The 17,532-nt window shown below is 31.9% G+C and overlaps 1 protein-coding gene across 3 annotated transcripts in view; it reads right to left on the bottom strand.

The window, feature by feature from the left end:
• LOC143078647 (MAM and LDL-receptor class A domain-containing protein 1-like) overlaps positions 1-17,532 on the bottom strand; it is a 175,528-nt gene that overhangs the window by 78,826 nt on the left and 79,170 nt on the right. For all 3 annotated transcript variants that reach the window (XM_076253497.1, XM_076253500.1, XM_076253498.1), the window contains exons 12-15: positions 15,484-15,575; positions 13,235-13,361; positions 6,980-7,155; positions 2,446-2,524 (exon numbers count right to left, since the gene is read on the bottom strand). In XM_076253497.1, the coding sequence (XP_076109612.1) occupies positions 2,446-2,524; positions 6,980-7,155; positions 13,235-13,361; positions 15,484-15,575 (474 nt within the window). The remainder of the gene's footprint in view (positions 1-2,445; positions 2,525-6,979; positions 7,156-13,234; positions 13,362-15,483; positions 15,576-17,532) is intronic.

Raw genomic sequence — 17,532 nt, 5'->3', positions numbered from 1 at the left:
CTGAAAAATTAACAGTTAAAAAACTTATTATGTAAACGCTGTATGAATAAACGGGAATGTGGGTTACGCATAAATGGGACAGCAATCCAACGACGACAAAAATATCAAAATACATAGTGAGGGTAACAAATTAAACAGATTTCACCAAAAAATTGTTATTAAAATCGAATTCCTAAAAAATTTACATCGTGTAGTTTAAAGTCAACACATTTTATGATAAGCCTCTCGTGACATCATAATGATATATCATCGTGCTATCTTAGCTCAACAACACGTACTTTCAACTGTACGTCGTGTAGTTTTGAATGAGCATATTGTATGGCCAGCCTATCGTGACATTGTTATGATATAACATCGTGCTATCATAGCTCAACATCACATACTTTCAACTGTACGTCATGTAGTTTTGAATGAGCATATTGTATGGCCAGCCTATCGTGACATTATTATGATATAACATCGTGCTATCATAGCTCAACATCACATACTTTCAACTGTACGTCATTTATGTTTTGAATGAGCATATTGTTTGGCCAGCCTATCGTGATATTATTATGATATAACATCGTGCTATCATAGCTCAACATCACATACTTTCAACTGTACGTTGTGTAGTTTTAAATGAGCATATTGTATGGTAAGCCTATCGTAACATTCAAATGATATAACAACATGCTATCATAGCTTAACATCACATACTTTCAACTGTACGTTGTGTAGTTTTAAATGAGCATAGTGTATGGTAAACCTATCGTGATATTCAAATGATATAACAACATGCTATCATAGCTTAACATCACATACTTTCAACTGAACGTTGTGTAGTTTTAAGTGAGCATATCGTGTGGTAAGCCTATCGTGACATTATATTGATATAACAGCATGCTATCTTAGCTTAACATTACAAAATTTCAACTGTACGTCTTGTAGTTTCGAGTGAGCATTTTGTATGGTAAGCCCATCGTGATATTAAATTGATATAACATCATGCTATCATAGCTTAACATTACAAAATTTCAACTGTACGTCTTGTAGTTTCGAGTGAGCATATTGTATGGTAAGCCCATCGTGACATTATACTAATAAACCATCGTGATATCTTAGCTTAACATCATGTACTTTTTATATTGCATCGTGTTGTTTTAATTCAACACATTGTATGGTGGGCCTTTCGTTTCAATATAATGGTGTAGCATCGTGTTATCTTAACTTAACATCATGTACTTTTAACTGTACATCATGGTGTTTTAAATCAACAGATTGCATGATAGACCTATCTCAATATCACAATGAGATAACATCGTACTATTTCAGCTAAACATTTATTAATAACAAGTCAGCACCATACAGTGTAGCTGTTCAATTTATTTGTTATCATAGCAATCGAAGTGGATGACTGAGCATTATCCATCTGCACGCTAACATCATACAACGTCAAATTCACATCATTTACTTTAAACTCAACGTAACGTGTGTTCGGCATATCATCACAACATCGTGACTTATCATTATATTATCACGACTACAGCACTTGTCATTGCAAGTCAACATTGCGCAGATTCAACTTAGCATATTGTAATTCAGAGTTAGCATTTTGATGATTCAATTCAACATCATGCTGTCTTAAATTTACATTTTAAGCTTCAGCATAACGTTTTGTAAATCTCAAATATATGACAGCTGAGGCTTTCCATAATCAAAGGTACCAGGATTATAATGCATGAAAACTTAAGCAAAAGTTTCAAGGTCAATTGACCATGACTGAAGGAGGGGGGGGGGGGCAAATAATCTCTATGGAAATGAGATATTCCAATAATTATACAACTTCATACCAAGTATCATTTACTTATCACTAATGGTTCCCCATAAACTCACCTAATCGCAAACTAATACATGAAAACTAAGCGAAGTTTCAAAGTCAATAGACCATGACCGAGAGGGCGGGGCAAAAATAATTTCCATGAAAATGAAATATGCCAATGCTTATACAACTGCATACATATTATCATTAACTTACCACTAGTGGTTCCTCATAAACTGACCTAACTAATACATGAAAACTATGGAAAGTTTCAAAGACAATAGACCATAACTGAGGGGGTGGGGCCAAATAATTTCCATGGTTATGAGATGTGCCAATACTTAAACAACTGCATACCAAATATCTTTGACTTACCACTAGTGGTTCACCATAAACTAGACCTAATCACAAACTAATACATTGTTGAAGCCGAAGCGGCCGCCAACGCCAGAAACAGCATACCTATGTCTCGCTTTTTGACTCCGTCAAGGGAGACAAAAATCTGGCAAGAATTCTACATGTGGGAGCACTTATATGGATGGACGTGTATTATTTCAATGTTCCTCTCAACAGGTCACATGGGAGACAGAAAAACTGCCTGCAATTCTGATAACCTCCTCTTTAAATCTATGTAATAATCTTACAAGTTCCTGGAATAAGTGATACATCATCAATGGCCATGTCACTTGACCAACCATATCCACGAACACCTTCAATTGTCATCTGAAACAAGTCACAACACTATATATCTAAACTACAATCATAATAGTCGTTAGTCAAAATAATTCTAAAATTGTCTTATTTTCACATTTTGTGTAGAAAATTCTTTTAACAATCATCGTATAATTTACCAATAGACATTTTCGGAAAGTGTTTTAAACTTTTATGTTTACATTTATGATGACATTTACAGATAATTCTAGAGGGGTCAATTCAACGTATACAATATTGACAAATTGAAAATAACTCAAATATTATTTTTTTTATTCAAATGAACGAAACAAGTCGTTACGCCTGCATACAAAAGCAGCACAAATATTAACTATATGACGAAGTTTTCTCCTCGGATGTCTCAAAAGACTTCCCATAACTCTATAATTCTTCAATTCTCCAATAGAATGTTCAACAGTGACTCTGTATTCTTTGATTAAATTATTAATTTTGCAACACCTCCTTTTTAAATTGTCCGGTTTTCGCTGTATTTGCTGGCGTGTATAGGGTGTAATAAAAGGATATCTTTTAGGATATATTTTATCTGCCAGTAAAACTATTCCTTCAGGATAGTCAAGCTCCGCATTTCTACCAATTGACCTCATCATTGCAAACTGTTGTTTGCATATTGATGTCCCCAAAACCCGGCATCAATATAACATATTTTGCCTAAATTATCGATGACGACCTGAGTATGTACACAATGAAAGTGACGATGTCCAGAATAATAAAGCTCCTGAGGCTCAACAAGTGGCCTGTAAATTTCCGTTGAGCTACCGTCAATAGCACCCACTGCCATTGGGAGTTTTTCCCAGTTTCCCATCTTTGCTGTCCATTCATTAAGAGAGGGCCAATGTACCAGATGATTGAAATGTTGGTACAGTTCTACAGCTGAAAAAGATGGCAGGCCACAAATACGTCCTGTAGTGAAAGAGGATGGCCCCATAAACGTCCTGCAGTGGAAGAGGATGGCGGCCACTATACACATCCTGCAGTGGAAGAGGATCTTGAGGGAGTGCAACTACCTGACGAGCAGCAGCCCGGACCTAGTGCGTCTAAGAAAAACTACAGGCTCTAGAGAGCCTGTGTCGCTCACCTTGGTCTATGTGAATATTAAACAAAGGACGCAGATGGACTCATGAAAAAATTGTGTTTTAGCATGGTGATGTGTTTGTACTTAACGTTCTTGCTGCTTACAACTATCTCTATCTATAATGAACTTAGCCCAGTAGTTTCAGTGGAAAATGTTAGTAAAAATTTACAAATTTTATGAAAATTGTTAAAAATTGACAATAAAGGACAATGACTCCTTAGGGGGTCAATTGACCATTTTGGTCATGTTGACTTATTTTTAGGTCTTACTTTGTTGTACATTATTGCTGTTTACAGTTTATCTCTATCTATAATATTATTCAAGATAATAACAAAACAAGAGGCTCTCAAGAGCCTGAATCGCTCACCTTGATTTTTTGGCATTTATCTTTCGTTTAAGAGTTTAAGTGTCCAATTTCATCGTAGTTTTTTTTTTTTTTGGTTTAATGTTTATTAATAAGTGTTTGAAAATGCAGTTTTTGGAATTGGTTCAGTAGTTTTAAAGGAAAAGATTTTTTAAAGTTAGAAAACATGATAAACAAATTGTGTAAAATTGTCCTAAAAGGGCAATAGCTCTTTAAGGGGTCAATTGACAATTTTGGTCATACTAACTTATTTGTAGATCTTACTTTGCTGAACATATTTGCTGTTTACAGTTTATCTTTATCATTAATACTATTCAAGATAATAACCAAAAACTAAAATTTACAGTTTATCTTTATCATTAATACTATTCAAGATAATAACCAAAAACTAAAATTTCCTTAAAATTACCAATTTAGTGGCAGCAACCCAACAATGGGTTATTAGATTCATCTGAAAATTTCCGGGCTGATAGAACATTACCTTATAAACACTTTAATCCCCTGTCAGATTTGCTCTAACTGCTTTGGTTTTTGAGATATAAGCCAAAAACTGCATTTCACCCCTATGTTCTATTTTTAGCCATGGCGGCCATGTTTTTTGATGAAATGGGAATTAAAACACAAACTTTATTTAAGATACCCTAGGAATCAATCAGATGAAGTTTGGTTGGAATTGGTTCAGTAGTTTCAGAAGAGAAGATCTTTGCAATAGTTTACGACGACGACGGACGGACGACGACGACGGACGACGACGACGGACGACGACGGATGCCAAGTGACGGCAAAATTTCCTTAAAATTACCAATTCAGGGGCAGCAACCTAACAACGGGTTTTCCGATTCATCTGAAAATTTCAGGGCAGATAGATTTTGACTTGATAAACAATTTAACTTCAACAAGATTTGCTCTAACTGCTTTGGTTTTTGAGTTATGAGCCAAAAACTGCATTTTACCCCTATGTTCTATTTTTAGCCAGGGCGGCCATCTTGGTTAGATGGCCGGGTCAGCGGACACATTTCTTAAACTAGATACCCCAAAGATGATTGTGGCCAAATTTGGATTTAAATGGCCCAGTAGTTTCAGAGGAGAAGATTTTTCTAAAAGATTTCTAAGATTTATGAAAAATGGTTAACTAAAGGCTCTAAAGAGCCTGTGTCGCTCATCTTGGTCTATGTGAATATTAAATAAAGGAAGCAGATGGATTCATGACAAAATTGTGTTTTGGTGATGGTGATGTGTTTGTACATCTTACTTTACTAATCAGTCTTGCTGCTTACAATTATCTCTATCTATAATGAACTTGGCCCAGTAGTTTCAGTGGAAAATGTTAATAAAAATTTACAAATTTTATGAAAATTGTTAAAAATTGACTATAAAGGACAACAACTCCTTAGGGGGTCAATTGACCATTTCGGTCATGTTGACTTATTTGTAAATCTTACTTTGCTGAACATTATTGCTGTTTACAGTTTATCTCTATCTATAATAATATTCAAGATAATAACCAAAAACAGCAAAATTTCCTTAAAATTACCGATTCAGGGGCAGTAACCCAACAACAGGTTGTCTGATTCATCTTATAGATAGATAGTTCTTGACCTGATAGATCTTGACCTGATTAACAATTTACCCCATGTCAGATTTGCTCTAAATGCTTTGGTTTTTATATTTATAAGCCAAAAACTGCATTTTATCCCTATGTTCTAATTTTAGCCAGGGCGGCCATCTTGATTTGATGGCCAGGTCACCGGACACATTTTTAAAACTAGATACTTCAAAAATGATTGTGGCCAAGTTTGGATTAATTTGGCCCAGCAGTTTCAGAGGAGAAGATTTTTGTAAAAGATAACTAAGATTTACGAAAAATGGTTTAAAATTGACTATAAAGGGCAATAACTCCTAAAGGGGTCAACTGACCATTTCGGTCACGTTGACTGATTTGTAAATCTTACTTTGCTGAACATTATTGCTGTTTACAGTTTATCTCTATCTATAATAATATTCAAGATAACCAAAACAGCAAAATTTTCTTAAAATTACCAATTCAGAGGCAGCAACCCAACAACGGGTTGTCCGATTCATCTGAAAATTTCAGGGCAGATAGATCTTGACCTGATAAACAATTTTACCTCGTGTCAGATTTGCTCTAAATGCTTCGGTTTTTGAGTTATAAGCCAAAAACTGCATTTTACCCCTATGTTCTATTTCTAGCCATGGCGGCCATCTTGGTTTGTTGGCCGGGTCACCGGACACATTTTTTAAACTAGATACCCCAATGATAATTGTGGTCAAGTTTGGTTTAATTTGGCCCAGTAGTTTCAGAGGAGAAGATTTTTGTAAAAGTTAACAACGACGACGGACGACGACGAACGACGGACGCAAAGTGATGGGAAAAGCTCACTTGGCCCTTTGGGCCAGGTGAGCTAAAAATTGACTATAAAGGGCAATAACTCCTAAAGTGGTGAACTGACCATTTTGGTCATGTTGACTTATTTGTAGATCTTACTTTGCTGAACATTATTGCTGTTTACAGTTTATCTCTATCTATAATAATATTCAAGATAATAACCAAAAACAGCAAAATTTCCTTAAAATTACCATTTCAGGGGCAGCAACCCTTTGGGCCAGGTGAGCTAAAAAGAGGAGCCCAAAAAAGCATCATCCATGCAGCTTGTAAAAAAAACCCAGCTTACCTATGAAAAATTTATGACAAAGTAATTCCTAAATTACTGAAAGCATTGGGAGTTAGCTCCTCGTCTGATTCAGACGAATAAAAACAGTATTTGTTTATAAAAATGGTGAAAAATAGCTGATTTTCATTAAAATTATATCTCTCATTGTTTTCTTTTATTAAGCATGTAGCCACATTTTTCGAGACATTATGTAATTTGAGATGACCCACAGGTAAGTTTACCTGTAATTATCATCGTCAACTTAAATGCTGTTGTAAACTTAGTTTCCGAAAACATTTATTAATGGCAGACGTATGTCTATTAAATAAGCTGCTTACCTTCAGACCATTAATGGCAGGTATGTCTATTTCTGCTATGAGCCAATCATCGCCTTGAGCACCAGACCGTGTCCATATATTAGATTTCGCTGTATTTGTCCCCTCAGAGTATATGTTTAAAGTACCCATAGAAAATCCCTTCATGTGATAATAAAACGTCAGACAGTGACTAATAGCTACAATGTATAAGATTACACATGACAATGTCATATAACCTGGGGCCAAATATTTTCCATGAAAATTATATGTGCTAATGCTTATACAACTGAATACCAATTAACATTGGCCTCCCCTTAAACTGACCTAATCACAACCTAATACATGTAAATTAAGCAAAAATTTTAAAGTCAATAGACCATGACTAAGAGGGAGGAGCTAAATAATCTCCATGGAAATGAAATATGGCAATGCTTATACAACTGCATACCAAATATCTTTGTCCTGCCACTAGTGGTTCACCATAAACTAGACCTAATCACAAACTAATACATGTAAAATAAGCAAAAGTTTCAAAGTCAATATAAAAAAGAAGATGTGGTATTATTGCCAATGAGACAACTATCCACAAAAAGACCAAAATGACACAAACATTAACAACTATAGGTAACCGTACGGCCTTCAACAATGAGCAAAGCCCATACCGCATAGTCAGCTATAAAAGGCCCCGATAAGACAATGTAAAACGATTCAAACGAGAAAACTAACGGCCTTATTTATGTAAAAAAATTAACGAAAAACAAATATGTAACACATAAACAAACGACAACCACCGAATTACAGGCTAATAGACCATGACTGAGGGGGCAGCCAAATAATATTCACAGAAATAAGATGTGCCAATGCTAAAACAACTGCATACCAAATATGATGGGCCAACAACTTGTCACTCAATCTAATACATTGTTGACGTTGCAGCCGCCTTCAGAAACAGCATACCTATGTCTTGCTTTTTGACTCTGTCAAGTGAGACACAAATTGAACATTAGACATTTTTGATTGGCTAACAACATCATAATCACTGGATACTCTACCATATTACATTGGTTTTGTTTTGTGGTAGAAACAACGAAATTACCCGTAGTCACTTCAATTTTGAAAGTTGTATTATTTGTCATTACTAATTATATATATATAAGAAGCTCCTATACTCGTGTTATTATCTTACTTGGTAACTGTGAAGTTGTATTATTTGTCATAACTAGTTATATATATAAGTAGCTCCTATACTCATGTTATTTTTTATATCTTACTTGGTATCTGTGAAGTTGTAATATTTGTCATAACTAATTATATATATAAGTAGCTCCTATACTCATATTAGTTTTTATATCTTACTTGGTAACTGTGAAGTTGTATTATTTGTCATAACTAATTATATATATTAGTAGCTCCTATACTCTTGTTATTTTTTATATCTTACTTGGTAACTGTGAAGTTGTATTATTTGTCATTACTAATTATATATATAAGTAGCTTCTATACTCTTGTTATTTTTCTATATCTTACTTGGTATCTGTGAAGTTGTATCATTTGTCATTACTAATTATATATATAAGTAGCTCCTATACTCGTATTATAATTCATTACTAATTATATATATATAAGTAGCTCCTATACTCTTGCTATTTTTTATATCTTACTTGGTAACTGTGAAGTTGTATCATTTGTCGTTACTAATTATACATATAAGTAGCTCCTACACTCGTATTATTTTTTATATCTTTCTTGGTAACTGCGAAGTTGTATTATTTGTCATAACTAATTATATATATATAAGTAGCTCCTATACTCTTGTTATTATCTTTCTTGGTAACTGTGAAGTTGTATTATTTGTCATAGCTAATTTTATATGTAAGTAGCTCCTATACTCGTATTATTTTTTTATATCTTACTTGTTAACTGTGAAGTTTTATTATTTGTCATAACTAATTATATATATAAGTAGCCCCTATACTGGTATTATTTTTTATATCTTACTTGGTATCTGTGAAGTTGTATTATTTGTCAATACTAATTATATATGTAAGTAGCTCCCTTTTGTTATTTTTTATATCTTACTTGTTAACTGTGAAGTTGTATTATTTGTCATCACTAATTATATATGTAAGTAGCTCTTATACTCATGTTATTTTTTATATCTTACTTGGTAACTGTGAAGTTGTATTATTTGTCATAACTAATTATATATCTAAGTAGCTCCTATACTCTTGTTATTTTTTATATCTTCCTTGGTAACTGTGAAATTGTATTATTTGTCATAACTAATATATATATAAGTAGCTCCTATACTCGTATTATTTTTTTATATCTTACTCGTTAACTGTGAAGTTGTATTATTGTCATAACTAATTATATATATAAGTAGCTCCTATACTCATGTTATTATCTTACTTGGTAACTGTGAAGTTGTATTATTTGTCATACTAATTATATATATAAGTAGCCCCTATACTTGTATTATTTTTTATATCTTACTTGGTAACTGTAAAGTTGTACTATTTGTCAATACTAATTATATATATAAGTAGCTCCTATACTCTTGTTATTTTTATATCTTACTTTGTAACTGTGAAGTTGTATTATTTGTCATTACTAATTATATATATAAGTAGCTCCTATACTCGTATTATTTTATATATCTTACTTGGTATCTTTGAAGTTGTATTATTTGTCATAACTAATTATATATATAAGTAGCTTCTATACTCGTATTATTTTTTATATCTTACTTGGTATCTGTGAAGTTGTATTATTTGTCATTACTAATTATATATATAAGTAGCTCCTATACTTTTGTTATTTTTCTATATCTTACTTGGTATCTGTGAAGTTGTATCATTTGTCATTACTAATTACATATATAAGTAGCTCCTATACTCGTATTATAATTCATTACTAATTATATATATATAAGTAGCTCCTATACTCTTGCTATTTTTTATATCTTACTTGGTAACTGTGAAGTTGTATCATTTGTCGTTACTAATTATACATATAAGTAGCTCCTACACTCGTATTATTTTTTATATCTTTCTTGGTAACTGCGAAGTTGTATTATTTGTCATAACTAATTATATATATAAGTAGCTTCTATACTCTTGTTATTATCTTTCTTGGTAACTGTGAAGTTGTATTATTTGTCATAGCTAATTTTATATGTAAGTAGCTCCTATACTCGTATTATTTTTTTATATCTTACTTGTTAACTGTGAAGTTGTATTATTTGTCATGACTAATTATATATATAAGTAGCCCCTATACTGGTATTATTTTTTTATATCTTACTTGGCATCTGTGAAGTTGTATTATTTGTCAATACTAATTATATATGTAAGTAGCTCCCTTTTGTTATTTTTTATATCTTACTTGGTAACTGTGAAGTTGTATTATTTGTCATAACTAATATATATATAAGTAGCTGCTATACTCGTATTATTTTTTTATATCTTACTCGTTAACTGTGAAGTTGTATTATTGTCATAACTAATTATATATATAAGTAGCTCCTATACTCATGTTATTATCTTACTTGGTAACTGTGAAGTTGTATTATTTGTCATACTAATTATATATATAAGTAGCCCCTATATTTGTATTATTTTTTATATCTTACTTGGTAACTGTGAATTTGTACTATTTGTCAATACTAATTATATATATATAAGTAGCTCCTATACTCACGTTATTTTTATATCTTACTTTGTAACTGTGAAGTTGTATTATTTGTCATTACTAATTATATATATAAGTAGCTCCTATACTCGTATTATTTTATATATCTTACTTGGTATCTTTGAAGTTGTATTATTTGTCATAACTAATTATATATATAAGTAGCTTCTATACTCGTATTATTTTTTATATCTTACTTGGTATCTGTGAAGTTGTATTATTTGTCATTACTAATTATATATATAAGTAGCATCTATACTCTTGCTATTTTTTATATGTTACTTGGTAACTGTGAAGTTGTATCATTTGTTATAACTAATTATATATATAAGTAGCTCCTATACTCGTGTTATTATCTTACTTGGTAACTGTAAAGTTGTATTATATGTCATTTAAGGAATGATTGTAATATTTTTTCTGTCTATGAAGAAATAACATAAAAAAATTTGGTGCACACTGAATAACGCGCGTAGCGGGTTATTTAACAGTGTGCACAACATTTCTTATGTTATTTCGAATAGACAGAAAAAATATTACAGTCATTTCTTATAATTTAATCCCAAGTTCCATTTTAAACCATTGAAAACCATGAAAAAATGTTGATGACGTCACGGTCACATGACTAAATTATGTCTATGGGATGAAAACAGAATAACCTCAGCCAATCAGAAGACGTGTTACATCTTAAATTAAATTATTACTAATTATATATATATACTGAGCCAAAAAAGTTTAGCAACATAAATATAAAATTTAATTTTATTAAAAAATCATAACAACATATAATTTTGATAATAAAAAAATGGAATTATGACATGTCAGAAGCAACATGAATGTTTAACACTCATATTCATTAGGATATTTTTTTGTATGGAGCGCGGGAGGGTCAAAAAGCTGAAATGAGTATGGTGTTATTCAAAATCAATTTCTCGGCCATGCTTTAAGGGCATCAATTAAGGATTGGCAGGCACACCAGCAGCTACCCTTAGTAAATGCACTACTCTTGTGGCCACAAAAAACTTGTCCCGTGTTGACGTAAAGCGAAGGTAGCGCTCCTCTCTTGACGATGGTTGTTTTTATTCTACGACATATCGACCTATCCTGTGCTGTTGCAATTTGTTGATATCTGTTTTTTAGTCCCTAAACTGTTGACTTATGCACATTAAATCGAGCCAAGACGTCAGCAACACTCATGCCGGCATCAACCATTCCAAGAGCCATCTGACGGTCATTTTCGGAGAGGCCTGATTGACGCCCCATGCAATTGTTTTAAACGTTTATGTGTTTTTCTTACCAATGGTGTGTTTCTGAACGCTAGTGCAAAAAAAAAAATTAAATTTCGTTTTAAAAGTACAGGTACAGAAGGTAAAACATCAATTACACGCGCAAAGCTGAAATGGCGCGAAATCAATCACCTGGAAAAAAGTACGACTGATTAAAAATCCAGGTAAAACTAAGGATTATATCAATGATGTTTGATAAAAAAAAAATCCAGAAACAACCAAAAAAAAAATTCAAAAAAAAAGTGTTGCTAAACTTTTTTGGCTCAGTATATAAGTAGCTCCTATACTCATGTTATTTTTTATATCTTACTTGGTAACTGTGAAGTTGCATTATTTGTCATAACTAATTATATATATAAGTAGCTTCTATACTCGTATTATTTTTTATATCTTACTTGGTATGTGTGAAGTTGTATTATTTGCCATTACTAATTATATATATAAATAGCTCCTATACTCATGTTATTTTTTATATCTAACTTGGTAACTGTGAAGTTGTATTATTTGTCATTACTAATTATATATATAAGTAGCTTCTATACTCGTATTATTTTTTATATCTTACTTGGTATCTGTGAAGTTGTATTATTTGTCATTACTAATTATATATATAAGTAGCACCTATACTCTAGTTATTTTTTATATCTTACTTGGTAACTGTGAAGTTGTATTATTTGTTATAACTATATATATATATATATATATATATAAGTAGCTCCTATACTCATGTTATTATCTTACTTGGTATCTGTGAAGTTGTATTATTTGTCATTACTAATTGTATATATAAGTATGTCCTATACTCGTATTACTTTTTATATCTTACTTGGTAACTGCGAAGTTGTATTATTTGTCAATACTAATTATATATATAAGTAGCTTCTACACTCATGTTATTTTTATATCTTACTTGGTATCTGTGAAGTTGTATTATTTGTCATTTAAGGAATGACTGTAATATTTTTTTATGTCTATGAAGAAATAACATATAAAATTTGGTGCACACTGAATAACGCGCGTAGCGGGTTATTTAACAGTGTGCACCACATTTTTTATGTTATTTCAAATAGACAGAAAAAATATAACAGTCATTTCTTATAATTTAATTCTAAATTTCATTTTAAACCGTAGAAAACCATGAAAAACGTTGATGACGTCACGGTCACATGACTTAATTATGTCTATGGGCTGATAACAAAATAACTTCAGCCAATCAGAAGACGCGTTACATCAAAAATTAAGTTATTACTAATTATATATATAAGTAGCTCCTATACTCTTGCTATTTTTTATATCTTACTTGGTAACTGTGAAGTTGTAGACATGGTAGCTTTATCACCAGGATTTTTTCCTGACATCTCTGTATACACATACTGGAACCCTCCATGAGCATTGTTTGGTCCCGTAGTTGGTGAATATGTACCTTGCTATTTATTAGAGAATGAAATAATAAAAATAATGCAATTTATTAAAAAAAACAATTTTGATTTCATCAACATTATGAGGAAACAAATTGTCAGTATTCTATAAAATAAAATTCAGGTGAACTCTGCAATACTTACTATGTAATTTTTAATTACTGTGCACTCTCTTATTTTTGATGATACCAATTTTTGAGGATTGTGGATAACTTACATATTTGTTGATATTTAATTTCATGGTTTTTGCCGAAGATTGCATACAAGCAACTTAAGGAAATTTGGTATTTTTTTAACATTTAATTTTTGTTCTTCACCTTTATCCTAAAAACCAACGAAAATTGGTATTTCACAAATAATCATGAATCCACAGTACTTGCAACAATAGTATACTATAAATTCTGGCAATAGTAGTAAATATATTTAATGTCTCTTTTAATGTTTCCCATTACAAATGCATTATTTAGTTATGGTTTAAAAGTTTCTCTATTTTGATATAAATAAACCTTTCATTTCAAAGTTTGAAAACTCTACTATATTGATTAAATATATATTGAATTCTTTAAAAATGGTATGGTAAAATCTGTATTTATATAAAAGAAAAAGAAAGGAAGAAACTTATACAATCATCAAAGGCTCTTATATATAGATAAAAGTTTTAAAACTACTTTTTACACATTGTGACTTGGACGGAGCATTGTCATTAGCACTCATACCACATCTTCTTTCTATGTTTACATATTTGTCTATTTTGTCCTGCTGATCATTTTGCTGTTAAGAATTTCAGTCTGCATATAACATCTTGTATTATAATTTTCCAGATAATCAGCAAAAACTAAACAAATGCAAAAATCATCTTAAAAGGGCAATAACTCCAATAACAAGTCTAATAAAGATTTCAGCCAAGATGGTGTATTTGTAAATGTTGATTTGCTGATAATTGTTTTGCTATTAACTGTTTTTATTTTTAATTGTTTTCATCTTTACAGGGGAAAATGCAAAAAAAAATGGAAAAAGTCCATGTTAAAGGGCAATAACTGATGATTTTTTGGTCATACTGAATTATTTGTAGATCAAGACATGTTTCTAATTTGTTAGACAGCATGACGTATAAAACAAGACATCAAAAGAATTCAACTGTATATATATAACTAATATAGTATAAATGGAATTGATAAAAATATTACACCATTACAAACCATTCTGTTTTCTACATAATTAAAATTACCAATAATGAACAAGTATTGGTTAAATACCACATGTACCATACAGATATCAATAGCAAACATGTCACATGTAGTTTTCCTTTTCTGTTGTGTTAAGAAAACCAACACAGGTTTAAAGAGAAAACTGTAAACCTATAATCAGCTAGACAATACATTTCAAAGTTCTAGCTAACAAGAATGTGTACATAGTACACGGATGCCCTATCTGCACTATCATTTTCTATGTTCAGTGGGCCATGAAAACAGGGTTAAATCTCTATATGGAATTGAAATTAGAATCATATCATAGGGAACATGTGTACTTAGTTTCAAGCTGATTGGACGTCAACTTCATCAAAAAATACCTCAACTAAAAACTTTCATGACAGACAGACGAACGAACAAACGAACGAACGCACAGAGCAGAAAACATTATGCCTATAAATGGGGCATAATAAATGGGGCATAAAAATAAGGCACAGGTACTTTAATCAAGTTACCGACCATCTATAAATGGCAGGTGAGATAGAGAGGGGGTAGACAATCTGCAATCCCTGTTTAAATATACATGGTATTTTAAAGATTCAATTCCTGGGGACCACCTCGGGGTGCAGGACTTTCTTACTGTATTGAAGACCCATAGGTGGCTTTGGGCTGTCGTCTGCTCTTTGGTTGGGTTGTTGTCTCTCTTGCATATTCCCCATTTCCATTTTCCATTTTATCTGTAATCCTTCTTTAAATGACCGTATTTCAAATAATAAATTTCTTACAATCACTTCAAAAATGAAAACAACCCTTTTTGGGATTAACCTTCATCTGAGGAGTGTCAAAGGATGTGTAAAGAACCACAAAACAGTTGAAGATCTATATGACCAAAAAGGACCTAAATCTATTATTCATAAAAATGCATATAATTGTTAACTTACACTGTAAATGGTCCAATTTATTACATTACTTCCTTCATTCTCAAAAAGACATTTTTCTCCAAACTCAAATGTACAAATAAGTTGATAGGATGCTGAAAAATTATTAAAAAAAGTCATAGTTATTATTTAAATAAGTAAAAAGTCATAGTTATTATTCAAATAAGTAAAAAAGTCATAGTTATTATTCAAATAAGTAAAAAGTCATAGTTATTATTCAAATAAGTAAAAAGTCATAGTTATTATTCAAATAAGTAAAAAGTCATAGTTGTTATTCAAATAAGTATTATCATATTTCTACACATTTATATTGAACAGATATATCATGTTAAGGAGGGGTATTTGCGAAAAATACCAGTCGAGAGAATGTTAAATTTCGCGAGCCGTAAGGCGAAGGAAATTCATTTTCAAAACTGGTATTTTTCGCAAATACCCCTCAAGAACATGCTATATCTGTTTAATTACACCGTATGTCTAAAACGCATTGATGATCGTGACGTTACAAGCGTCCAGTCGGATAGAGTATTTTTTGGCAAATACCACGGCAGAGAGGGTAAAAAAGGCATATCCTTTTTGCATATACCCCGGCAACGTTAAAAATGAACGATATTCATTTGATAGCAGTAAATTGGTGAAAAATACACTGGCTATCAACCAATCAAAACCCAGGATTCCTACATAAGGTGTAATTAATCATAAAATATCAGACATGAGCCACAATGTGAACCTTTTTTGGCGAGTGAGAGCAGCGAACGAGCAAAAAATCTTCACATTGTTTTCAAGCACAAAGGTACAAAAGCACAAAGGCCTGCTCATCTTTTATAATATGTTATAATCAGAAATAATCTTAGAAAATAGAAAATTATGTCAAGAAGGGCAATAACTACTGTAAGAATTCATTAGACAGCTTAGAAAAAAGGGCAATAACTCCTGTAAGAAATCATTAGACAGCTTAGACAAAAGAGCAATAACTCCTGTAAAAAATCGTTAAACAGGTCAAACTCAAAATAGGCCAAAGTTACCTTAGATGTTTACATTCTCAACATTTTTGCTGAGGTAAAAATTACTGTATAGATGCAAAACTTGCATTTTACCCCAGGACTATGTACTATTTTTAACGATCTTGGTTGACAAGTGGGGTCAACGGAAACACTTTAAAAATTAAATCAAATTGTTAACAGGTGACGAGATATTAAAGTAGCTGCCTTGGCCTTTCATCCAGGTGACCTAAAAACAGTTAACAATACCAGTAATATAATACTAAATTAACAAGAGTGCACACGCTGAAATGTCTCGCCTTCTATACTAATCATTGATATTATGTTGATAGTCCTAAGTATAAAGCTAAGCTTTAATACAACTGTCACATAAACTTAACATTAACCAAGATAACTAAACAAAGACCAATGAACCTTGAAAATGAGGTCAAGGTCAGATCAACCATGCCAGGCAGACATGTACAGCTAACAATGCTTCTATACAACATATATAGTTGACCTATTACTTATAGTTTAAGAAAAATAGACCAAAACACAAAAACTGAACACTGTGCAATGAACCGTGAAAATGAGGTCACGGTCAAATAAAACCTGCGCGACTAACATAAAGATCATAAAATATTTCCATACACCAAATATAGATGACCTATGGCATATAGTATTAGATAAAAAGACCAAAACTCAAAAACTTAACTTTGACCACTGAACCATGAAAATGAGGTCAAGGTCACATGACATCTGCCCGCTAGATAGGTACACCTTACAATCATTCCATACAACAAATATAGTAGACCTATTGCATATACTATGAGAAAAACAGACCAAAATACAAAAATTTAACTATAACCACTGAACCATGAAAATGAGGTCAAGGTCAGATGACACCTGCCAGTTGGACATGTACACCTTACAGTCCTTCCATACACCGAATATACTAGCCCTATTGCTTGTAGTATCTGAGATATGGACTTGACCACCAAAACTTAACCTTGTTCACTGATCCATGAAATGAGGTCGAGGTCAAGTGAAAACTGTCTGACAGACATGAGGACCT

This window comes from Mytilus galloprovincialis, chromosome 6 (assembly GCF_965363235.1).
Source record: "Mytilus galloprovincialis chromosome 6, xbMytGall1.hap1.1, whole genome shotgun sequence".
Taxonomy (NCBI): Eukaryota; Metazoa; Mollusca; class Bivalvia; order Mytilida; family Mytilidae; genus Mytilus; species Mytilus galloprovincialis.
This window is presented reverse-complemented; position numbering and strand designations above follow the sequence as displayed.